Source organism: Taudactylus pleione, unplaced genomic scaffold (genome assembly GCF_031769625.1).
Source record: "Taudactylus pleione unplaced genomic scaffold, aTauple2 ptg000984l, whole genome shotgun sequence".
NCBI classification, from domain to species: Eukaryota; Metazoa; Chordata; class Amphibia; order Anura; family Myobatrachidae; genus Taudactylus; species Taudactylus pleione.
The window spans coordinates 400735-428220 of NW_028285385.1; the positions used below are offsets into that span (position 1 = coordinate 400735).

At 44.3% G+C, this 27486-nt stretch overlaps 1 protein-coding gene across 1 annotated transcript in view; it reads left to right on the forward strand.

The window, feature by feature from the left end:
- The window catches only part of LOC148454557 (uncharacterized), a 127728-nt gene that overhangs the window by 44608 nt on the left and 55634 nt on the right, over positions 1–27486 (forward strand). Inside the window, exons 7-9 of the mRNA XM_088460784.1 lie at positions 5656–5753; positions 5904–6399; positions 12784–14082. Coding sequence (XP_088316910.1) covers positions 5656–5753; positions 5904–6399; positions 12784–14082 — 1893 coding nt within the window. The remainder of the gene's footprint in view (positions 1–5655; positions 5754–5903; positions 6400–12783; positions 14083–27486) is intronic.

The window sequence follows — 27486 nt, forward strand, 5'->3', positions numbered from 1 at the left end:
AGTACGTATCTTCTCTCCAGTATATTCCTTCCAATATGAATCTTCTCTCCAGTATCTTCCTTCCAGTATGAATCTTCTCTCCAGTATCTTCCTTTCAGTATGTATCTTCTCTCCAGTATCTTCCTTCCATTATGTATCTTCTCTCCACTATCTTCCGTCCACTATGTATCTTCTCTCCAGTATATTCCTTCCAATATGTATCTTCTCTCCAGTATCTTCCTTCCAGTATGTATCTTCTCTTCAGTATATTCCTTCCAATATGAATCTTCTCTCCAGTATATTCCTTCCAGTATGTATCTTCTCTCCAGTATCTTCCTTCCACTATGTATCTTCTCTCCAGTAACTTCCTTCCAGTATGTATCTTCTCTCCAGTAGCTTCCTTCCAATATGTATCTTCTCTCCAGTAGCTTCCTTCCAATATGTATCTTCTCTCCAGTAGCTTCCTTCCAGTACGTATCTTCTCTCCAGTATCTTCCTTCCAGTATGAACTATCTTTCCAGTATCTTTCTTCCAGTATGAATCTTCTCTCCAGTATATTCCTTCCAGTACGTATCTTCTCTCCAGTATCTTCCTTCCAGTATGAATCTTCTCTCCAGTATATTCCTTCCAGTATGTATCTTCTCTCCAGTAGCTTTCTTCCAGTACGTATCTTCTCTCCAGTATCTTCCTTCCAGTATGAACTATCTTTCCAGTATCTTCCTTCCAGTATAAATCTCTCCAGTATATTCCTTCCAGTACGTATCTTCTCTCCAGTATGAATGTTCTCTCCAGCATCTTTTCTCTATTATCTTCTCTCCTCTATTTTCCCCGCAATATTTACCTTCCAATATCTTCCTTCCAGTCTCTTCCATCCAGTATCTTCTCTCTCTCGGTTTCTTGGGTTTCTTCTCTCCTCTGTATAATCCCTTTGGTTAGTTTTCCCTCACTCATTTGCGCCTGATTCAGAGCCGCACACGATGCCGATATTGCTGGTTTTTGGAAATTGTTTTTTGTTTCTGCGTAAAAAAATCCCTAAAACCTCCTATGGTGCCTGCGTTACACAGAGTATAGTCACAAAGGGGCTGTTGCGATTGAGAAGCAGTATCAGAGATGTCTTGGTAAAGTGATGGAGCGTTCTAGGGCAGTGACTGGGAGGTGGCTAAATAGGTGCATGGATATGGTCTGTCTTATGGGCGTGTTGTGGGAGAACTATGGGCATGTCATGGGAGTGCTATGGGCATGCCATAGAGGTGTTTGTGTACATAGATGCTCAATCACTCACCTAGGAGGCGATACTGAGATGTAAAATCTGCTTCTATCATAGGGCTAGTGCAAGTTTTGCTCTGAGCAATCCAGGTCCCATCTGTGCTCCCCACAGCTACTGTGAAAAGGTTTCAAGCTCCTGAATTTTTTTATTTTGCTTATGAAACCACATAATGTAGTAGTAGTATATAATGGCGCAATAAGGAGCATATACAGTAGCTGTAATACTCAGCCACCGGGAGTCTTTATTATGGAATAATGTGTCATATATATGTAGGAGGAATGATCACGTATTGACCATGTCCGAGGAGAGAGTTATGGGGGATTTCAGGATCATTCCCAGAGCTTGTGACAAAACCTTAGCAATGCCCCATTCTGATTATGTGTGTATTTATGCATAGATGTTATTTCTATGTATGAATGTATCTAGGAAATACAGTGAATAGTGTAATTTGTGTATTTTATATTTTATGTAATTATGGGGTCTGACATTGTCCGTTTCTAGGGTGAAATTAAAACAGAAAACAAATTATCTGGAAAGCTTCCGTTTCTGTGCTGTTGTTATGTAACTGATACTTGTAATCACAGCTGTGGAGTCAGGAGCATAATGACATATAAATTGTTTATTGAAACAAAAACATAGTGCAGGCAATGCAGAAAAAAACAGGAGTGATACATGAACCGGACTGGAACTGGTGGTAAACAGAAACCTGAAGGTCTGCAAAGCTGGATACACACAAGATTCATATGCTTTAGAGTGGATTAGTCAGATTCACATTCAACAATAGGAGGAACAGCTTGCAGAGGCCCAGCTGCACATATTATGGGCTGGAGAGATACAGAATTGATACAAGCAAAGGCAATAAGCTACAGAGTAAATGATACAGACTCACAGACAGCAGGGGAGCTGCAGTTTGCAGAAGTCCAGTAAACAGGAGATCAGGTTCAGGCCGTGGAATACAATCCATGGAAAACAATCAATGACCAGCAGGGGGCGTGGTGATGGACAGGAATAAATAGTCTGTGAGACCCGTACAGGTATTTAAACAGGGGAGTAATATTAACTCCTGCATGTGAGGAGACAATGTCAGAATACATCAGCAGCACCTCTGATGGGACAGCAGTACTGCAGGCCAGATACAATATAAAGGACAGTGTCCTAACACCGATGGATCTTATTTCCAGTGGTGCAAAGAGCAATTGATATGTGTCTGGGAGGAATTAGACCCCCGGCCAGGAGAGGAGCATTGGTGTAACCTTGTACAGTACAGCGTTGTGTGACGGCCTCTGAGGAGCCTTATGGGGCTGGGTCACAGGAACCTCTGACAGACACTGACCAGGGCTCTATGGCTGGGGGGAAAGGGGAGACTTACTGGTCACTTAGTGTTACATGTCTGACTGTGTTACATGTGTTCTCTGTGATGTCGGTTATATTTATTTTATTTATTCCTATACAGTCCTGCTGTCAGGAACCAGAGTCTTTAATGCACATCACACGTTCTGTATTCTCTTTGAGTCACTGAGGATGGACAAGGATGGGAGTCACAGGACTGAGAGGATCTTACATCTCACCCTGGAGATCATCTACCTGCTGACTGGGGAGGTGAGAGGGTCTGGGAGTGTCACAGTTACATCACTTATATCTATAGTAATACTACAGGGACATGACTGTGGAGGTGACAGAGATCTGGGAGTGTCACAGTGACATTAGTTATATCTATAGTAATAATACAGGGACATGACTGGGGAGGTGAGGGGATCTGGGAGTGTTACAGTGACATCACTTATATCTATAGTAATAATACAGGGACATGACTGGAGAGGTGAGGGGATCTGGCAGTGTCACACTGACATCACTTATATCTATAGTAATAATACAGGGACATGATTGGGGAGGTGAGGGGATCTGGCAGTGTCACACTGACATCACTTATATCTATAGTAATAATACAGGGACATGACTGGGGAGGTGAGAGGATCTGGAAGTGTCACAGTGACATCACTTATATCTATAGTAATAATACAGGGACATGACTGGGGAGGTGTGGGGATCTGGGAGTGTCACAGTGACATAACTTATATCTATAGTAATAATACAGGGACATGACTGGGGAGGTGACGAGATCTGGGAGTGTCACAGTGACATCACATATCTATATCAATAATACAGGGACATGAATGGCAGTGTTCTCCCCAGAACATTTTTCCAGCTGGGTGGCATCAAGAAGTAGCCGGGTGGGGGCCTTCGCAATAATCAAATGTTTTAAATGCTGTCCTTATAATGGTTTAAACTTTAAATAACAAGTTATATATTCTCCTATTCTTCTTAGAGGCCCAGTCGTCTGCAGCTTTTTCATAATCAAAGTCTGTAGGATCTGGTCCCTCTTGTGAAATCAGCATCAGTGTGCTCTGCTTCATGCGATCCTTAAGCAGCTCCACAGATACTGTCCCCACTTGCTGGCACCACAGAATATATTTTTTAAACAGCCCTCAGATACTGGCCTCTATTACAGTCTACACAGAATATATTTTTATAGAGCAGCTCCACAGATAATGTCCCCACTTGCAGGCTACGTAGAATATTTTTTTTTTATACAGCTCCACAGATACTGGACCCACTTTCAGACTCCCATATGCTGTCCCCACTTGCAGGCTCTCAAATACTGTCCCCAAAGAGTTTTTTTTTTTCAGCTCCAACACAGAGAGTGGCTGCAGGTCTACTCTCTTTAATCAGGTCAGGCGAATGTTCCCGCCTTAACAGTGCGCCTGTTCTTTTATACAAGGGGAGGGATCTTTACCCTCCAGTCTGACACCGCCCCTGCACTGTGACACTGCCCCTGCACTGTGATGGACAACGTCCCCCCACCCTGTTGCAGCATCCCCTGCCCGGCACTCTCACCGGCCCCAATGCTGCATCCCCTGCCCGACACCTTCCCCCATCCCAATGCTGCGTCCCCTGCCCGGCATCTCCCCCTTCCCAATGCGACGTGTCCCGGAATCCTTACTGACGTGTCCATATTGCCGGCGGACACAGAACCTCTGATATGAAGAACATGTGACGTCGGCGCTCATCCAGCATCCGTGTACGTGGCAACAAGGACACATTAAGGGTGACTGGGCGACATGGGATGCGGCGCATTGGTGCGAGGGGAGTACTGGGCAGGCGACGCGGCATTGGAGCAGGGGGAAGGTCCAGGGCAGTGGGGAGTGCCCGGCAGGGGGAAGTGCCGGGCGGTAGCTGTTTCTTGCCGGGCGTTGCGCCCACAACAAACAGCCTGCGGAGTACACTGAATGGGCAGGTGAGGGAATCTGGGAGTGTCACAGTGACATCACTTATATCTATAGTAATAATACAGGGGCATGAATGGGGAGGTTAGAGGGTCTGGGATTGTCACAGTGACATCACATCTATAGTAATAAAACATAGACATGACTGGGGAGGTGAGAGGGTCTGGGAATGTCACAGTGATGTCACATATCTATAGTAATAATACAGGGACATGAATGGGCAGGTGAGGGGATCTGGGAGCATCACAGTGACATCACTTATATCTAAAGTAATAACCTAGCAGAAGGGAACCAGTCTCGGATATAGTATAAGTCCCAGCATTCTCACTGGAGTTGAGATTTATTACATTGCTCTCAGTATGCTCTTTTCTTTTTGTCACTGACACACACATGTCAGCTGCAAGAGATTCTATATACTCTACTTTTTCCTGTATATAGGAGATTGTTACAGTATTTGTTATTGTGAAATAGTCGTCTTGCATATTATGCAAATTTATCACCTGAATAAACAGCCCCATTTAGGTGAAGCTTAATTGACATTTTCATTGATGTCTCCTCCAATACTCAGGATTACACAGTAGTGAAGAAGACAACTGATGACTGTGAGACACCCAGCAGCCATCTCCGTGTATCAGGAGGACTGAGCGGCACACAGAGCCCCATCATGGTGCCTCCACCTCACTCACTGATACATGAGCGAGACAATGATCAGAAGATCCTGGACCTCACCAACAAGATCATTCAGCTGCTGACTGTAGAGGTGACTGCTGGGAATGGGACATTATACAGTAATACCAGGGGAATGTGTCTGACTGAAGACTATTATTGTGTGTGTCAGGTTCCTATAAAGGTGTCAGGATGTCACTGTCTATGTCTCCATGCAGGAGGGGGAGTATGTAGAGGAACACAGGGGCCTGCACAAGGACGTGATGATGGAGAATCGCCGCCCCCTCACATCACTGGGTAAGAGGAGACTGTCATTTATTGTACAGGGGAGAGTAGATTTGGGGACCTTTATATACACATCATCTGATAATTATATATATATATATATATATATATATATATATATATATATATATATATATATATACAATGTACTAAGTCACTGTGTGTCTCCTACAGATGGACCCAGTAACAGAAATATCCCAGAGAGATGTCCCCGTCCTCAGTATTCACAGGATTGTACAGAGGAGAATCACAGGAGCCCACAGGAGCATCAGGTAGATGCGATTTATGGTCTCACCGATATAACAAAGTGACTTTATATGATCTGTGGAGAAGCTGTGTGTGAGTTATCAGCCAGAATTCTTATACTTAATGTGATTTAATTAAATCTGACATTATATTTTATTGTTTTGTGGGTTACTTAGGGTGAAAGTCTGGCTGCTATAAAGGCAGAAGATATAGAGGGAGAAGAAGAGACGTATGTGACTGAAATGAAGGCAGAAGATATAGAGGGAGAAGAAGAGACGTATGTGACTGATATGAAGGCAGATGATACAGAGAGAGAAGAAGAGACCTATGTGACTGATATGAAGGCAGATGATAGAGAGAGAGAAGAAGAGACGTTTGTGACTGATATAAAGGTAGAACATATAGAGGAAGAAGAAGAGACGTATGTGACTGAAATGAAGGCAGAAGATATAGAGGGAGAAGAAGAGACGTATGTGACTGATAATAAGGCAGAAGATATAGAGGGAGAAGAAGAGACGTATGTGACTGATCTGAAAGCAGAAGATATAGAGGGAGAAGAAGAGACGTATGTGACTGAAATGAAGGCAGAAGATATAGAGGGAGAAGAAGAGATGTATGTGATGGGGCATCAGCAGTGTAAGGAGGAGGAAATTCCTACAGATATTAGTACAGGTGAGTAATAAACACTTCTTACAGAAAAGAGTCACATATTCTCCTTGTTAAATCACTACAAAAATCTATTTTCCTTCACCCTCCTCTGTCACTACAATCTAATGAGGATAATATGTCTGCACAAGGGCAGAGTCATGTGGCATCAGCCCCTATTATACTCCTGCTCTCCTCCCTCACATCATGTCACTGTGTGTTACCAGCCCAGAGACCTGACCAGTCTCCTCCCCACACTCTCTGGTGTATCTCATACATCAGGAGCCCTCAGTCCCTATTATACTCCTGCTCTCCTCCTCACATCATGTCACTGTGTGTTACCAGCCCAGAGATCTGACCAGTCTCCTCCACACACTCTCTGGTGTATCTCATACATCAGGAGCCCTCAGTCCCTATTATACTCCTGCTCTCCTCCTCACATCATGTCTCTGTGTGTTACCAGCCCAGAGATCTGACCAGTCTCCTCCCCACACTCTCTGGTGTATCTCATACATCAGGAGCCATCAGCCCCTATTATACTCCTGCTCCCCCCTCACATCATGTCACTGTGTGTTACCAGCCCAGAGATCTGACCAGTCTCCTACTCACACTCTCTGGTGTATCTCATGCATCAGTAGCCATCAGCCCCTATTATTCTCCTGCTCTCCCCCTCACATCATGTCACTGTGTTACCAGCCCAGAGATCTGACCAGTCTCCTCCCCACACTCTCTGGTGTATCTCATACATCAGTAGCCATCAGCCCCTATTATTCTCCTGCTCTCCCCCTCACATCATGTCACTGTGTGTTACCAGCCCAGAGATCTGACCAGTCTCCTCCCCACACTCTCTGGTGTATCTCATGCATCAGGAGCCATCAGCTCCTGCTCTCCAGCATTTAAACATTTTAGAAGTAAACATTGATAGTACAATATTAGGGTGTGAGGGCTTTCGATATCTGTTTGGTAAGATAGGACCCTTTCTTTCTCCACTAGGGGACACAGGGATGATGATAGGTATAGCCTGTAGAGGAGAGTCTGGGCACTAAACCGTCTCACTGCCATTCCAGCAACCTCAGTGCCAGGGTGGCAGTATCGGCAACTGGGTGGGAGACTATGCTGCAGGCTCCTTGCTTACACGGAGAAGCAAACTTGCGGCTTAATATCACCGATGTGGAGACCACCGGTGGTGCTCGTTGTGTCGGTCCGGGGGTCCCTGCTTGCAGCATTGCCAGCCATTACCCTGGGGACCATACCGGAAGAAATGAGGCAGGCTTGTCCTGTTAGCCCCTCCCCCCACATCTGCACATTCTCCGTGCAGACACCCTGGTCTCAGGTGATTCAAATCTCCCCTCTCCACCTTACAGCTTGGTGGCCAGTGTAATCACATTGCCTGCCTCAGCACATGCAGGGAGAGAAGCTTGGGCCCCTGTCTCCACTATACCTTGCTCTCGTCACCTTTCTCAGATGCCAGAGTTTGATCAGCTTTGATGGGTCCACCTGTATCTCGCCAGCGATCCGCAGCTAATTAGTGACCTGACGGCACAGCTTTATCTACTGGCCGCAATGTACCTTTGTCCATTCCGCTTCATTACAGGTGTCAGTGTCTCTATAGGAGGCCAAACACAGTCTTCAGCTATTACACTGATGGAATAAAACCAGTAGATGCCAATTATTCCTGTCTGTTGTAGCTATATAACAAAAACTAAGTATTGAAATAGTGAAAGGAATTGTATAGGAACTCCACTTAACCAATTAGTAGATATTTAATTCATCCCATACACAGACAATTTAAATCACAGTTGACATAATTTATTAAAATATACTCATATAATGTTGCATGGGTCCCAGCAAATACAAATAAAATATAATACACAATTAAAAGAGTAAATATTTTGCAATGACTGCAATAATAAAATGTAGCCTTTAAATAACTAATTCTCTGCTGAGAAACACTGCTGTTAGGCTAGGCAGCCTATAGCTGGTCACTCGGATAATTCCGGCAATGTCCTCAGACCGTTGGCTAACTGCCGCGGTGACCTCGCTCACGCTTTGTCCACACAGCGAGGCCGGCGTCTATGACGTGTGAGGAGCTGCAAATGCAGAGAAGGACAATTGAGCAGTTGAAGCTATACCAGGGGAGATGAGAGGCTGTAATCACAGTCACCCAAACGAAGTGGCTCTGGTAGTTGGTTTAAAGCTGTGTTTGCAGATGATAGCTGGATCCCTGCTGTTTGAGATAGTAGCAAGTTCTCCTTCTAACGCATTTCTTCACCTTCAGGTAATTTCGTCAACCGCAGTCTCACTTACGGCAGAGACGTCGGTCTCTGCTGTTGGAAGCCGAGTGTTTCTCAGCAGAGAATTGGATATTTAAAGGCTACATTTTATTATTGCAATCATTAGAAAATATTTACTCTCTTTTAATTGTGTATTATTCTTTATTTATTTTTGCTGGGACCCATGCAATATTATATGTGTATATTTTAATAAATTATGTCAACTGTGATTTAAATTGTCTGTGTATGGGATGATTTAAATATCTACTAATTGGTTAAGCGCAGTTCCTATACAATTCCTTTCAGCTATTACAAGCTGTCTGTGCCATATTGCTGTTTCCTGGTGGCCAAGTGAATGAGCAACAGCTTATATTATAAGGATTTCCCCAGCAACATTTGTGGCTACTATTCAGACTGTGCTCTATCAATCTGACTCATTGGTTCGTCGCCTTGGTGTCAGCTGACAAGACTTCCCTGTAACGCTGCTCCCACCCATCCGTCTGCTTCTTTGCCTTTCTGTTGTCCTCTGCTACGTGTAGCTTCCAGGGTCGTCTTGTATCTCCTAATCAATGCCCCTATAATACCATTGTGGTTCATGTCCTGTGAGTCCCTGCCTGAGTGTATCGCGCTATGGATTGGCGCTCCTCCCTGGTATTATCAGTACATGTCCTTAGCTCCAACTCCCTGCTTACCTCCATGGCTAAGGGTAAGAAATCTGGAATCCACCACATTGTTTATGCTTTAAACCCCCACCACCCACCCAAGCCCCAGTTTTCCAGAAAAAAAACCTTACCCGTTTGAAGGTGCTGCTTCGGATAGAGATTTGGAGGATGAGGACCAATTACCACTGTACTAAATCTGACATTCCTGTTCTGTTTTAAGTTAGAAAAAATCCAAAATGCAGTTCGGGATGGTGTCCAAGAGGTGGGTTCTGTCCTTAAAGCTTAAAATACCAGTATTGGTGAACAACGTGTCATTGTATGCTAATCTTCAGAGGGCTAATGTGGCAAGATGCAGAAGACGAGCCTTGGCGCTATGGGCTTGTCATAATAGACTACCCAGAGTGCTGGAGGCAGAAGATGAGCCTTGGCGCTATGGGCTTACCATAATAGACTACCCAGAGTGCTGGAGGCAGAAGACGAGCCTTGGTGCTATGGGCTTACCATAACAGACTACCCAGAGTGCTGGAGGCAGAAGACAAACCTTGGCGTTATGTGGTTACCATAATAAACTACCCAGAGTGCTGGAAGGAAAAGATGAGCCTTGGTGCTATGGGATTATCATAATAGACTACCCAGAGTGCTGGAGGCAGAAGACGAGCCTTGGCGCTATGGGCTTACCATAACAGACTACCCAGAGTGCTGGAGGCAGAAGAATGGGCCTTGGCGCTATGGGCTTACCATAATAGACTACCCAGAGTGCTGGAGGCAGATGAGCCTTGGCGCTATGAGCTTATCATAATAGACTACCCAGGGTGCTGGAGGCAGAAGACGCGCCTTGGCACTATGGGCTTATCATAATAGACTACCCAGGGTGCTGGAGGCAGAAGACGCGCCTTGGCACTATGGGCTTACTTTAACAATCTACCCAGAGTGCTGGAGGCAGAAGACGAGCCTTGGCGCTATGGGCTTATCATAACAGACTACCCAGAGTGCTGGAGGCAGATGACTGCACCAATTGTTTTCGCACAGTGAGCTTTCAAAGCTGACGATTGTTGCAATGCAGTGATCCTGTCCATGTCAGTGACAGGTAATAAGTGGTACAGAAAGTGAATGCATGTGGGCGCCAGCCTTTGGAGGGAGAGTGTCTGCTTGCTCAGTAGTCTCATCAGCCAGTTTGTTACCCTGGGCTATAGCATCTTTTCCACGTTTGTGTGCCTGACATTTATCACCTGTTATTTGTGCTGGGAGCCATGTGGCTTGTAGTAAGTCTGGCACTGGCTGATGGTGGGCTATAGTCATCTCGGCAGCAATGAGGGAATGTCTAGGCAGCCAATGAGCGCTCATACATTAGACCATCTATTGGCTGTCACATGTTGTGTCTGTGCACAGGCCATAGTTTGTTTGATGGCTTATAGGACATGTACATGGACACTGGTTTTATCTTCCAAGGAGACAGCAATGGCTTCCCGTCACATGGGTTCATGCCTTGGGCAATGGGTGACCAATGTCTTGCTGAAATAGCCCAGAGGATGGAGCTTATCGCCATATAACTGGGTAAGGATGCCAGCTGCATTACCTTGGCTCTTGTGTAGGTGGATCTCTTGTTACCATGATTTGGAAGACCCCGTGGCAGGGCCTCAGTGAGGGCTTTTTAGATATCTTCAAATGCTTCAGTGGGGTCCTCTGTGTGTCACCTTCTCTGGTTGTGTACAGGACACTAGTGTTTGTAGTGGAGATGCAATAGCTGAGTAGTAGGTTATCCAGTGTTTGCAATAAGAAGCTATGCCTTGGAAGGTCTTACTAGCATTTCCGTGTAAGTAGAAGTTTGTTGGTCTAATTATCTATGGCCTGTAGTCAGACAATGCCCAAGGTAAGTTGCAATTTAATTTTAGATACTTTATGTCCCTTCTGGGTAAGGTAATGGAGCAGGTCATTGGTATCTGATAGAGAACTTTCACATGAGTCAGAAAATAGAAAAAGATCATCATACTGGTTAAGGGCCGGCCTGTGCCGTGGGAGGAAGGCAGGAAGGTCATTTGCCAGAGCTGGAGGAAAGTAACATCTTTTCTTTATACTTCACTATCACCTTTTTCCCTTTTCGTGTGATGCCCTGGGGATGGTCCTTGGTTGGAATTTTTTTGGGGTGCCTTGCTTCTCGGACGTGAACCCCTTAATGCTAGGGACGCCAGTATAGAGGAGCCTTGACGATTGGCCTGGCGCTTATTCATATATTTGCAAATGTATGTAACTAATACCTCTGAATCGCTATTATAATGTAGGATTTAAGTATTGTTTTTGCTGCAGTGTGCTGGGGGCAAATCTCCTTTTTTTCTGTGACAAGACTGAACGTTCCCTGAAGACTTACATAAAATATAGTTACCTGTGTTACGTGGCCACTCTTTGGAGATGTCCAGGATGTGGATGATGGTCCATGGTCAGTAGACCTTGAAGACCAGCTGGAGCCCCCAATTACTAAGGTTATTAAAAAGAATCGAATGTCTGTAAAGACCTGTGAGAATATAACAGTATTAGTGATTAAAGGTAACACTATTACAGAGAGGCCAATGTAACCCAAGTGGGATTCTGCTTACAATACGGGAATGTCCGTCCTTTTATTCATTCTGATTAACATTGAGTCTAATACAATCTTCTCTCTCATTTGTTGGCGTGATGATCTCGGGAATTTCCATATGCCTGCTGAAGTACATCATGTGTTTGGCTTGATTTTTTGCGAATTACGTCAATTGTAATTAATTCATAAACATTCTGTCACAGAAGGTTCTCAGCTGAACCACTCACTAGTGTAACACGAAAACCAGATCCCTTGGTGTCCCCCTCCGACATGTGGTGACATTGATGTGTGCTGTCTGCCTCTGTAGTAATTACTATCAGAAGAACAAGCTATGGCTACATATACCTAGTACATACTGGTGATGATATATACACCCAGCTGCTCTGTGCCTGCAAGTTACATGCTCTGCTGATAATGTACACGGTGCTGCTATAAATTATAGGTGTGTCATAGTGTAATTATTACATATACATGGTAACACCTCTGCATTGCTGCGGTTACAGTGTTCCTGGATATTGTGCATCTTACCTACAAGCCTGGAGGAAGCCGTATTATTCTCACACATTTCTGCTCTAATTTTATGTAAACTAATATATTACAGCACATGTTATAGCTGTATTATCACCACATGTTGCTTTCATGTTACAGAGTAATGCTAGCACATGTTATAGCTGTATTATCACCACATGTTGCTTTCATGTTACAGAGTAATGCTAGCACAAATTATTATAATAAAGCTGTAATCCCTGTTCTATGCATAACGGAGCATCAAATGTCAGGTGATGAGTTTTACATTGTACCATCGTGAGTTTATCCATTTGATGGTGATATAAGGACCTTTGATAACGGTCTTTATTGAAAAATTTATGTGGCATCATTCATATATTTATTTTATTCCCAGCAGATGGATGTAACAGCAGGAATATCTATAAGGAAAATATAAATTTATTTCCAGATTGTGAAATAGAAGATAATGACATCAAAGAGGATTATCCAAGAAAAAAACCCATTACCCCAATTATACACCCTGTACCTCATAGTGCAGATGTATCACCTGATCCTACTAATAATGAGGAATGTTCTCCTGGTACCTCTATTACAGCTCTTAGAGTAGATAAAATATTTACCTCTTCTATAGAAGCCAAATGTCTTACACAGAATACAAAGCATATTCCCCATCAGTCAGCTAAGGCAGGTGAGAGGCCATTTCCCTGTTCTGAGTGTGGGAAATGTTTTACGCGGAAATCAAATCTTGTTACACATCAGAGAAGTCACACAGGTGAGAAGCCATTTCCATGTTCTGAGTGTGGGAAATGTTTTACCTGGAAATCAAATCTTGTTACACATCAGAGAAGTCACACAGGTGAGAAACTATTTCAATGCTCTGACTGTAAGAAAAGTTTCTCACATAAATCAGTTCTTGTTTTACATCAGAGACGTCACACAGGTGAGAAGCCATTTCCATGCTCTGAGTGTGGGAAATGTTTTACACAGAAATCACTTCTTGTTTTACATCAAAGAAGTCACACATGGGAGAAACCATTTCCCTGCTCTGACTGTGGTAAATGTTTTACACAGAAATCAGTTCTTGTTGCACATCAGAAAAGTCACACAGGTGACAAACCATTTCTATGTTGTAAGTGTGGAAAATATTTTGCACAGAAATCAGTTCTTGTTAGACATCAGAGAAGTCACACAGGTGAGAAACCATTTCCATGCGCTGAGTGTGGGAAATGTTTTATGCAGAAATCAGATCTTGTTAGACATCAGAGAAGTCACACAGGGGAGAAACCATTCACATGCTCTGAGTGTGGGAAATGTTTCATACAGAAATCATTGCTTGTTAGACATCAGAGCAGTCACACAGGTGAGAGGCCATTTCCTTGCTCTGAGTGTGGGAAATGTTTTACACTGAAATCAGAACTTGCTAGACATCAGAGATATCACACAGGGGAGAAACCATTTCCATGCTCCGATTGTGGTAAATGTTTCATACAGAAATCATTGCTTGTTACACATCAGAGAAGTCACACAGGTGAGAGGCCATTTCCATGTTCTGAGTGTGGGAAATGTTTTACACAGAAATCATATCTTGTCAGACATCAGAGAATTCACACAGGGGAAAGACCATTTTCTTGCTCTGAGTGTGGGGAATGTTTTATATGGAAAACAGCTCTTTATAGACATCAGAGACATCACACAGATTAGCTATTCTCGTATTCTGATTGTCAGATTTGACAGAAATTAGATCTCGTTAAACCATCCTTTAGTACCCTGTAGAAACTTTGCATGTATACAAGTGGAAATTATTTGTAAAAAAAAAATGAAATATCCTTAAATATAGTATTTCTCCTGACATGTCTGCTTCATTAGTCTCTTCTATTGTGCAATCCAGAAGGATGAATAGTAATTTCTTGTATTACTGTATTCTTGTAATATTTAATCTATTTTGTATGGAGAGTTACCCTGCAGTGTGTGTATAGCGGTATATGTATGGAGAGTTACCCTGCAGTGTGTATAGCGGTATATGTATGGAGAGTTATCCTGCAGTGTGTATAGCAGTATATGTAGGGACAGTTACCCTGCAGTGTGTATAGAGGTATATGTAGGGAGAGTGACCCTGCAGTGTGTATAGCGGTATATGTAGGGAGAGTCACCCTGCAGCGTGTATAGCGGTATATGTAGAGAGAGTGACCCTGCAGCGTGTATAGCGGCATATGTATGGAGAGTTACCCTGCAGCGTGTATAGCGGTATATGTAGGGAGAGTGACCCTGCAGCGTGTATAGCGGTATATGTAGGGAGAGTGACCCTGCAGCGTGTATAGCGGTATATGTAGGGAGAGTGACCCTGCAGCATGTATAGCGGTATATGTGGGGAGAGTGACCCTGCAGCGTGTATAGCGGTATATGTGGGGAGAGTGACCCTGCAGCGTGTATAGCGGTATATGTATGGAGAGTGACCCTGCAGCGTGTATAGCGGTATATTTTGGGAGAGTGACCCTGCAGCGTGTATAGCGGTATATGTAGGGAGAGTGACCCTGCAGCGTGTATAGCGTTATATGTAGGGAGAGTGACCCTGCAGCGTGTATAGCGGTATATGTAGGGAGAGTGACCCTGCAGCGTGTATAGCGGTATATGTATGGAGAGTTACCCTGCAGCGTGTATAGCGGTATATGTAGGGAGAGTGACCCTGCAGCGTGTATAGCGTTATATGTAGGGAGAGTGACCCTGCAGCGTGTATAGCGGTATATTTTGGGAGAGTGACCCTGCAGCGTGTATAGCGGTATATGTAGGGAGAGTGACCCTGCAGCGTGTATAGCGTTATATGTAGGGAGAGTGACCCTGCAGCGTGTATAGCGGTATATGTATGGAGAGTGACCCTGCAGCGTGTATAGCGGTATATGTAGGGAGAGTGACCCTGCAGCGTGTATAGCGTTATATGTAGGGAGAGTGACCCTGCAGCGTGTATAGCGGTATATGTAGGGAGAGTGACCCTGCAGCGTGTATAGCGGTATATGTAGGGAGAGTGACCCTGCAGCGTGTATAGCGGTATATGTAGGGAGAGTTACCCTGCAGCGTGTATAGCGGTATATGTAGGGAGAGTTACCCTGCAGCGTGTATAGCGGTATATGTAGGGAGAGTTACCCTGCAGCGTGTATAGCGGTATATGTATGGAGTTACCCTGCAGCGTGTATAGCGGTGTATGTAGGGAGAGTGACCCTGCCGTGTGTATAGCGGTATATGTAGGGAGAGTGACCCTGCAGTGTGTGTAGGGAGAGCGACCCTGCAGCGTGTATAGCGGTATATGTAGGGAGAGCGACCCTGCAGCGTGTATAGCGGTATATGTAGGGAGAGCGACCCTGCAGCGTGTATAGCGGTATATGTAGGGAGAGCGACCCTGCAGCGTGTATAGCGGTATATGTAGGGAGAGCGACCCTGCAGCGTGTATAGCGGTATATGTAGGGAGAGCGACCCTGCAGCGTGTATAGCGGTATATGTAGGGAGAGCGACCCTGCAGCGTGTATAGCGGTATATGTAGGGAGAGCGACCCTGCAGCGTGTATAGCGGTATATGTAGGGAGAGCGACCCTGCAGCGTGTATAGCGGTATATGTAGGGAGAGCGACCCTGCAGCGTGTATAGCGGTATATGTAGGGAGAGCTACCCTGCAGCGTGTATAGCGGTATATGCAGGGAGAGCGACCCTGCAGCGTGTATAGCGGTATATGCAGGGAGAGCGACCCTGCAGCGTGTATAGCGGTATATGCAGGGAGAGCGACCCTGCAGCGTGTATAGCGGTATATGCAGGGAGAGCTACCCTGCAGCGTGTATAGCGGTATATGTAGGGAGAGTGACCCTGCAGCGTGTATAGCGGTATATGTAGGGAGAGTGACCCTGCAGCGTGTATAGCGGTATATGTAGGGAGAGTTACCCTGCAGCGTGTATAGCGGTATATGTAGGGAGAGTTACCCTGCAGCGTGTATAGCGGTATATGTATGGAGTTACCCTGCAGCGTGTATAGCGGTATATGTATGGAGTTACCCTGCAGCGTGTATAGCGGTATATGTAGGGAGAGTGACCCTGCAGCGTGTATAGCGGTATATGTAGGGAGAGTTACCCTGCAGCGTGTATACAGTATATGTAGGGAGAGTTACCCTGCAGCGTGTATAGCGGTATATGTAGGGAGAGTTACCCTGCAGCGTGTATACCGGTATATGTAGGGAGAGTGACCCTGCAGCGTGTATAGCGGTATATGCAGGGAGAGTGACCCTGCAGCGTGTATAGCGGTATATGTAGGGAGAGTGACCCTGCAGCGTGTATAGCGGTATATGTAGGGAGAGTGACCCTGCAGCGTGTATAGCGGTATATGTAGGGAGAGTGACCCTGCAGCGTGTATAGCGGTATATGTAGGGAGAGTATGTATAGCAGTATATGTATGGAGAGTTACCCTGCAGCGTGTATAGCGGTATATGTAGGGAGAGTGACCCTGCAGCGTGTATAGCGGTATATGTAGGGAGAGTGACCCTGCAGCGTGTATAGCGGTATATGTAGGGAGAGTGACCCTGCAGCGTGTATAGCGGTATATGTAGGGAGAGTTACCCTGCAGCGTGTATAGTGGTATATGTAGGGAAAGTTACCCTGCAGTGTGTGTATAGCGGTATATGTAGGGAAAGTTACCCTGCAGTGTGTGTATAGCGGTATATGTAGGGAGAGTTACCCTGCAGTGTGTGTATAGCGGTATATGTAGGGAGAGTGACCCTGCAGCGTGTATAGCGGTATATGTAGGGAGAGTGACCCTGCAGCGTGTATAGCGGTATATGTAGGGAGAGTGACCCTGCAGCGTGTATAGCGGTATATGTAGGGAGAGTGACCCTGCAGCGTGTATAGCGGTATTTGGAATTGGATCACCTGAATGGTATAATAGTGTGTAAGGAAGACACAAGGAACAGTGGGCACTAAGGTGGTAGCAGAGTGCTGGCATCTAATAATAGAGGTTCCTGCCACCCACCTCCTCCCCTCTATGTTATACCTATTATATGCTGCAGGGAGGCAGAGCAATGGGAGGATTTATACACTAAGTTATATCAGAGAATGATTTGCTAGAGATAGATATAAAAGCTGTCACACACCATCAGGACACAGCAACAGTGAGGAGTAAGGACTCCTGTGGGCAGCACGGTTGGTGTAATGGTTAGCATTGCTGCCTCACCGCACTGAGGTTTTGGGTTTGATTCCCACCACAGCCCTAACTGTGTGGAGTTTGTATATTCTCCCTGTGCTTGTGTGGGTTTCCTCCGGGTCCTCTGGTTTCCTCCCACAAACTAAAAATATACTGGTAGGATAAACATTAACTGTAGTGTACATGTGGTATGGAATATAGAGTGTAAGCTCCCCTGAGGCAGGGACTGAGGTGAATGGGAAAATATTATCTGTGTAATATGTGTGCGCTATATAAATAACTGGTAATAAAATTAATAATAGGATGTCCCTGGTGCTCTGGGTGGTGTCCATACTATGTGTATATATCTGTGTATGTAATTACACTTTTCTCTCTCTATGTCTCTTTCCTGAGCTTAGAGGATGAGGCTATAAAGATCTTTTCGAAAATATAAATATATTAGTACATACTGCACAATATTATACCTGATACATTGTAATATTGTGTATATTTATTTCTCTGGTTTTCCATGTACAAGGTGCCAGATGAGCATCTACTTCCCAGTGCTGGGATTCCAGGGACTGAATGTTTCTCATGTGCTAAGTAACTAAGTGAAGTATCATTAAACACATTTTATTTTTATCTCAATGTCTCTGAGTTTTAATGAATAGACCGATATACCTAACACATATATTGTGCATTTCACATGGCCATTCTTTTTACTGGTTATATTTGTTTTATATGTCATGTACTTAAAAACCCCACAAACAAATGGATCCGCTAATATCGTGTGTACTAATATACAATGTATCACCCCTCACACGTTACCACAGGTGCTAGGAAATCATTACACGTAGTGTCTGGTGTCCGCTCACTCCCATCTCCTCCAATATATGACCATAGAGCAGTGTGTGCAGTCAGTGTGATGATTATCTAGCAGGGAAAGCACCAGCGGTCACAGCCCCTGTATGACACCAGTAATATGTTAGCATGGAGCAGTGTGTGCAGTCAGTGTGATGATTAGCAGGGAAAGCACCAGCAGTCACAGCCCCTGTATGACACCAGTAATATGTTAGCATGGAGCAGTGTGTGCAGTCAGTGTGATGAGTATCAAGCAGGGAAAGCACCAGCAGTCACAGCCCCTGTATGACACCAGTAATATGTTAGAATGGAGCAGTGTGTGCAGTCAGTGTGATGAGTATCTAGCAGGGAAAGCACCAGCAGTCACAGCCCCTGTATGACACCAGTAATATGTTAGAATGGAGCAGTGTGTGCAGTCAGTGTGATGAGTATCAAGCAGGGAAGGCACCAGCAGTCACAGCCCCTGTATGACACCAGTAATATGTTAGAATGGAGCAGTGTGTGCAGTCAGTGTGATGAGTATCAAGCAGGGAAGGCACCAGCAGTCACAGCCCCTGTATGACACCAGTAATATGTTAGAATGGAGCAGTGTGTGCAGTCAGTGTGATGAGTATCAAGCAGGGAAGGCACCAGCGCTCACAGCCCCTGTATGACACCAGTAAACGTTAGGAGCCCCCACGAGTCAGACACATGACACAGCTCCTGTATTGTCACCTAATGCTTGAGATATTACTTTGTCAGTGTCTCTTATATAAAACAAGAACAATATATATAGTGCTGATTTCTATGGCTGATAGGTTGTTATTGGTAGAAATGAACTTAGGACCTGATTCATTACAGATCGCAACTGTTATTGCAATAGCTATCACGCACGCAGTCTCACCTGGAAGATATGCTAATTATCTGTGATCGCTATGCCATCGCAGCACAACATAAGGACACCCACCTTACCTTATACACATCTGTAATACTTTCCAAGTCTGCAAAACCATCGGTAACATCGGAGCCTCATGCACACTTGCACAAGGTCTGACCTTACTCAGACATTGTTAATCTCATTGCACTCAGCGAATGTCACGCTCTCGGGTAGATTATGGATGTAACCCGTATTTTGGAGATGATGAGACCTTTTTCTGAGGCGTGGAGTCTAATGTGTTGACGGTGTTCATCAGGGACCCTCGCAAGAAGTTATGGACGTGGCTGCGTCTGACATACAGGTCGCGACCCTCAGGATAGGTTTCCTTATACAGGTGCTGGTGAGCTCTGGATAGAGCGGAGAAGACTTTCAACGTAGTCAGAATCTAACGGGAAACACGGTTCCATGGAGAAGACGTATGCAGGTCACGGAGGATGGCTGAGGTCAGAACCAGATTACCAAATGCAGTACCAGGGGTCAGGCAAAAACAAGTCAGGAACAGAAAGCAAGTACACAGGAATGCTGGAGTAAGGTAATGGAGCGTATACTCTCTCTTATAGGGAGGAGTTCTACTCACGCCCAAACAAGACTACATGTTTGGCTAGCCTGTCTCTTTAAATTTCCCTACAGGTTGGCGCTGCGCTCCTAGGAGAGCCGTGTCTGCCTGCTATTTATCTGCTGCACTGAGCCAGAAAAATCAGCAGTGGGCTCGAGGACTCCTCGTCTGCTACCCGCCACCTGGGACTCCAGTGATTCTGGATCTGATAAGCAACAGCCTGAGTCCGGTGCACTGTGACATTACCCCCCCCCTCTAGGGATGGGCACCGAATGTCCCACAAATAGTTTGTTAGGAAACCTCTGGTGGAACTTCTAAAGAAGCTGAGATGCATGAATATCTAAGGCCTTGACCCAGCAGTGCTCCTCAGGAATATACCCCGTGCAATCCACTAAGAACTGAACAGCTCTAGAAACCCTGGAGTCCAATATCTGTTTCACCTAATACGCCTCTTTATGGTCCACCGAAATTGCAGGAGGGCTGCAAGGTGCCAAGAAACGATTAAGCACCAGGTTTTTTTTTAGGCGGGACACATGAAATATATTGGGTATCCTAAGTGTACTAGGAAGTTTCAGACGGAATGCCACTGGATTGATCATCTGAAGAATCTGGAAGGGGCCGATGTATCTGCGAGCAAACTTCATCGTTGGGACTCTTAATCTCAGATTCTTGGTTGACAGACAGACTCTATCACCAGGATTCAGCAACGGAAAACTCCTCTTCCTGTCTGCAAACAGTTTATACCTTGAAGAGGCTTTGCACAATTCTTCTTTACCTCCTTCCAGATTTTAAATAACCAGTTTACTGTACAATGCACGACTGGCAGTGATACTGATTGAAGACCTGGTAACTCAGGTAACCCTGGATGCAAACCGTACTGAGTAAAAAATGGAGAGTCCCCAGATGTCTCATGACACAGATTATTGCGGGCAAATTTAGCCCATGGCAACAGAGAGACCTAGTCATCCTGATTCACAGAAACATACACTCAAATTAATGTCTCCAAATGTTTATTCGCTCTGTCTGGCCATTACTCTGGGGATGATAGGCCGAAGAGAAGCTCAGATTGATGCCAAATTACCTGCATAATGCTCTCCAAAATCTAGAGGTAAATTGCACCCCTCGGTCAGAAACAATGTCTTTAGGAAACCCATCCAACCTAAAGATTTCTCTTATAAACACTTCCAAAAACTTTGGTGCTGAAAATAGCCCTTTTAAAGGAACAAAGTGAGCGATCTTGTAGAACCTATCCACCACCACAGGATAGTGTTGAACCCTTGGCATAAACCAATAAAAAAAGACCATCTGGACTGAAGATAATTTATACAGTTTGCCGTCTTGAGGTATCTAAAATTCTTATGATTGGTATAGACCACAGGTTCTCAAACTCGGTCCTCAGGACCCCAAACAGTGCATGTTTTCCAGATCTCCTCACAGAATTGCAAGTGAAATAATTAGCTCCACCTGTGGATCTTTTAAAATGTGTCAATGAGTAATGACTACACCTGCACCTGCTGGGTGACCTGCAAAAAGTGAACTGTGTGGGGTCCTGAGGACCGAGCTTGAGAGCCACTGGTATAGACTGTCACTGGAAATTTAGATATCTCTAACAAGTATCGCCACTCCTGAAGGGCAAACTTGATGGGTAGTACCTCTTTATCTCCAACAGCATAATGCCTCTCTGGTGCAGAGAACTTTCGGGAGAAGAACCCATAGGAGTACAACTTGTTTTCTTTATCCTTTTGCAACAAAACTGCCCCAACACCAACCATGGAGGCGTCCACCAGCAAGAAAAAGGGCTGATCACAACTTGGTTGCCTTAGAATGGGTGCTAAAAGCAAGGCCGCAACTAGGGTGGCATGGCCGGTGTGCCTGAACAGAGAGCACATCCCCTGTGAGCAGAACTGGCCTCCTCCTCCCACGATCACCCCCTCTATCTTGCCTCTCTCTGATCTACTGCGGCTGCCCACTGCCATGTATAATAGTGGTGGTGGGGGGAGAATAATAGCTGGATGGAGTGGGGGTGATGCCGGACCCCCCGCCTCCTTGTATAGTGCTCCCGGGACAGAGCACACTTCAGTGTCTAGTTACCCCACTGTGGACACCACTGCCCTTGATGTGAGGACCCTGGAGGAGGATGATTACCCCTAGAGTTGCCCGCTGATGGTCCTGCTGCTGGTGATAATCCCTGGGAGGTTCCACTGCACATCACATCCAGCTGGCTATGAGGTTTGTCCACACTGTTCCTGCTCTGTGCTCTCAGTGTTACTCAGCATGCTAGCACTCAGGCTGTACAACAGAGTTCCCTCCACAATTCAGTATGGGCGCAGCCATGTTGAATTCAGTCACCTGACTCTCCACCACTACTCAGAGTGCTGCTGCCAGACCAGCTGATTGCAGCATCCAATCCCTGGGGACCCTACCCCTATAAATTACATTTCCTGACTGGCCTCCATTGCCAGTACAGCGTTGCCTCTGCTGAAGTTACAGCTCTGTGCTGAGCTCCCAGGTACTCTGTCCGGTTCCAGTCCGTGTGATTCCAGTTCCAAGTCTGGTCGCAAGTCTCCATTCCATCTGCTCCAGTCTGGGTTATTCACTGAGACTTGTTCCTAACAACAACCATTGGTCACCAGCCGTTATCTCCAACCATTGGTCCAAAGTCGATATCTCCAACCATACTGTGTATATATTATAACACATATGTAATAAAAATACAATGTACATATTATTACACATACAAAATAACAATATCGTATACAAATGATCACATATACGGAATAACAATACTGTGAAAATATTATCACACATATGTAATAACAATACCGTGTATATATTATCACACATATGTAATAACAATACCATGTTTATATTATCGCACATATGTAATAACACTACTGTGTATATATTATCACACATATGTAATAACAATACTGTGTATATATTATCGCACATATGTAAGAACAATACTGTGTATATATCACACACGTAATATTACCATGTATATGGTATCACACATGTTATCACAATACCCTGTATATATGTAATAACAATACTGTGTATAGATGAACATGATGTGCTATTGTATGGTCAGTAGATAAAAAAGTGATGTACTGTATACCGGCTATGTAATGTATGATGTTATTAGTCTATGTACATGGTGTTATTGCCCTCACTATCCAAGTCTATGACCTTAGTTGCTTCTTATTCCCATACAGAAATGATGCGAATTAATAAGCTTTTACCATGATGCAATGGGAGAGGACTATACCAAGACTCAGAGATTGGGTGCGGAGGCAGATTTAGCCTCACTGGGTGCATGTTAGAGACTAGGGGGGAACCTGCTGGATAATCTGTGATTATGGAATGAAACCTGACACTGATGAGTAATAAGCCATAGTTATTACACCCTACACAGAGCTAAATATAGATTACAGTAACATTGTGTCTGTGTATGTATATATCCAAATTCACATACACCGCTCATGATGATGTAGTATAACTCCTAAGGCTAAAGGTTGAAAATAATTATTAAATAACACACAGATGAATCCGTTCTCATGGGGATCCCTCCTCAACAAGAAGGACCTAACAATGGTGATGTATTTATATATCAGTTTATTAAAATCAAGATTGGAAACTAGCAAATGCAACGACACCACTCATCAGGGGTGGATCTAGACGTTTCTTTTAGGTGGGGCGGTTTAAGAATAATTTGCTCTTTGTAGAGTTCTGATATCTTTCGCATCCTGTCCCAGTAGTGGATAGTTCCCTTTCAGTAGATGTAGGGTCATTCTGCATCCCATCCCAGTAGTGAATAGTTTCTCTTCAGTAGATGTAGGGTCATTCCGCATCCCATCCCAGTAGTGGATAGTTCCCTTCTAGTAGATGTAGGGTTATTCTGCATCCCGTCCCAGTAGTGGATAGTTCCCGTTCAGTAGATGTAGGGTCATTCTGCATCCCATCCCAGTAGTGGATAGTACCCTTTCAGTAGATGTAGGGTCATTCTGCATCCCATCCCAGTAGTGGATAGTTCCCTTCCAGTAGATGTAGGGTCATTCCACATCCCATCCCAGTAGTGTATAGTTCCCTTCCAGTAGATGTAGGGTCATTCCAAATCCCATCCCAGTAGTGGATAGTTCCCTTCCAGTAGATGTAGGGTCATTCCACATCCCATCCCAGTAGTGGATAGTTCCCTTTCAGTAGATGTAGTGTCATTCCACATCCCATTAGTGGATAGTTCCCTTTCAGTAGATGTAGGGTCAATCCACATCTCATCAAAGTAGTGGATAGTTCCCTTCCAGTAGATGTAAGGTTATTCCACATCCCATCCCAGTAGTGGATAGTTCCCTTCCAGTAGATGTAGGGTCATTCCGCATCTTGTCCAAGTAGTGGATAGTTCCCTTTCAGTAGATGTAGTCATTCCACATCCCATCCCAGTAGTGGATAGTTCCCCTTCAGCAGATGTAGGGTCATTCCGCATCCCATCCCAGTAGTGGATAGTTCCCCTTCAGCAGATGTAGGGTCACTCCACATCCCATCCCAGTAGTGGATAGTTCCCCTTCAGCAGATGTAGGGTCACTCCGCATCCCATCCCAGTAGTGGATAGTTCCCCTTCAGTAGATGTAGGGTCAGTCCACATGCCATCCCAGTAGTGGATAGTTCTCTTTCAGTAGATGTAGGATCATTCCGCATCAAATCAACACAATTTCCCAAAAAAATCTAACTTTCATTCTCTAGCTTCAATGAAATTTGGTATAATAAATCCTGTCATAGGTGTCAAGAAACCTCCCCAAATCTTAGGCTGATATGTACACTGGTTTTGAAGTTATATGCCTTTAAAACAGCAATTTTTTTATGAAAAAGCCTAATTTTTAAACTTTTGAAAAAACTCTCAAAAACTGTTCATACTATTGTTAATAAATCCCCATGGTTTTATTTTGGGATTATGATGGGATCATGTGCATAAGAACCTTCATTTTTGAGTGATTCATGAAAACTGTATTTGAGGAACTTCGACTCCAGAGTGATGAGAACAGGTTTTCCTGCGAGACCACGCCTCATTATGTTAAACCACGCCCCCTTTTCATGCATGTGCACAGGGGGTCACCAGACCCGGTAACGCCTCTCACGTTAGTGCTATGAAATATGTCTTTGATCCGTGCAGTTACTTTCTTTTGACTCCAGAGTTGGTAGCCAGACACAGTATAACTCATTCAGACTTTTTTATGTATTTTCAGATTTGTCATTTTATTCAATCCCTTCTGGAGCCTTATGACCCCCTCATATGAAGTGGACCCATAATCTCCCTTCTTAGTTTAGTTTCCATTGTTTCTTATAGGATTAGGTTTTTGTACTGGGATTTAGGGTCATTCTGCATCCCGTCCCAGTAGTGGATAGTTCCCTTTCAGTAGATGTAGGGTCATTCTGCATCCCATCCCAGTAGTGGATAGTTCCCTTCCAGTAGATGTAGGGTCATTCCACATCCCATCCCAGTAGTGGATAGTTCCCTTCCAGTAGATGTAGGGTCATTCCACATCCCATCCCAGTAGTGGATAGTTCCCCTTCAGCAAATGTAGGGTCACTCCGCATCAAATCCCAGTAGTGGATAGTTCCCCTTCAGCAAATGTAGGGTCACTCCACATCCCATCCCAGTAGTGGATAGTTCCCCTTCAGTAGATGTAAGGTAATTCCACATCCCATCCCAGTAGTGGATAGTTCCCTTCCAGTAGATGTAGGGTCATTCCGCATCTTGTCCCAGTAGTGGATAGTTCCCTTTCAGTAGATGTAGTCATTCCACATCCCATCCCAGTAGTGGATAGTTCCCTTTCAGTGGGTGCAGAGTCATTCCACATCCCATCCCAGTAGTGGATAGTTCCCCATCAGCAGATGTAGGGTCATTCCGCATCCCATCCCAGTAGTGGATAGTTCCCCTTCAGCAGATGTAGGGTCACTCCACATCCCATCCCAGTAGTGGATAGTTCCCCTTCAGCAGATGTAGGGTCACTCCGCATCCCATCCCAGTAGTGGATAGTTCCCCTTCAGTAGATGTAGGGTCATTCCACATGCCATCCCAGTAGTTGATAGTTCTCTTTCAGTAGATGTAGGATCATTCCGCATCAAATCAACACAATTTCCCAAAAAAATCTAACTTTCATTCTCTAGCTTCAATGAAATTTGGTATAATAAATCCTGTCATAGGTGTCAAGAAACCTCCCCAAATCTTAGGCTGATATGTACACTGGTTTTGAAGTTATATGCCTTTAAAACAGCAATTTCTTTATGAAAAAGCCTAATTTTGAAACTTTTGAAAAAACTCTTAAAAACTGTTCATACTATTGTTAATAAATCCCCATGGTTTTATTTTGGGATTATGATGGGATCATGTGCATAAGAACCTTCATTTTTGAGTGATTCATGAAAACTGTATTTGAGGAACTTCGACTCCGGAGTGATGAGAACAGGTTTTCCTGCGAGACCACGCCTCATTATGTTAAACCACGCCCCCTTTTCATGCATGTGCACAGGGGGTCACCAGACCCGGTAACGCCTCTCACGTTAGTGCTATGAAATATGTCTTTGATCCGTGCAGTTACTTTCTTTTGACTCCAGAGTTGGTAGCCAGACACGGTATAACTCATTCAGACTTTTTTATGTATTTTCAGATTTGTAATTTCATTCAAACCCTTCTGGAGCCTTATGACCCCCATCATATGAAGTGGACCCATAATCTCCCTTCTTAGTTTAGTTTCCATTGTTTCTTATAGGATTAGGTTTTTGTACTGGGATTTAGCGCTCACTAATCCTCTCTTACTGAAATGACCCAAATACTGCGAGTTAATTACTTATTAGGTATTAGGTAAATCCCCCCTATTACGGAAATCTCTACATTCAGCACAATTGCAAGAAATTCACATAAAATGACATCACAGGGATTAAATCTCTGAAGGCCAGATAAAGCACATGGCCATTGCCCAAAATGTAAGGACCCTAATGTATTGTTCTTTCCCAATTTCGGGCATTGCCCTAAAATTCAAAAATGTTGGTATCAAACTCTGTTTTATCAATACTACGTTTGGTTTACACTGATCCCTAGACCCCAGGGCAATGACAGTTTTGAATGTCTCTTCTTGGGGTCTGTGCTCTCTACATAAACACCTTACCTCATTTCTTTATGTCCTCACGCTGGCTAATAAGGTGATTCTTTCTAAGTGGATGGAACGCTCTAACCCTAGGCCCGAACATGTTCATGTTCTGCTTCTACATATGCTACACTTAGAGCATCAGTCCACTCTTCCTGATGTGCAGAGAAATGTAACGTGATGTTATAATATATGGGGTACTTTTATTGTATCTTTAGGCCACTCCCAGCAAGAACATACAGTATCTTACACCTCCTTGGATCTACCAACTGGTATTTATATCACCAATTGTTTTCTTATTATCGTGACTTCTTTCTGATTTATATTTACATTGATGGATAGAAATAACTGTGACTGATTTATATTATTGCCCTTATTTATGTGTGAGGGGGTATATCCCACCCTTATCCTCCCCTCTCTTTTGTTTCCTATGTTCTACTACTTATCTTTCTTTTCTTTTTTAATTTTTTCATGCCTAT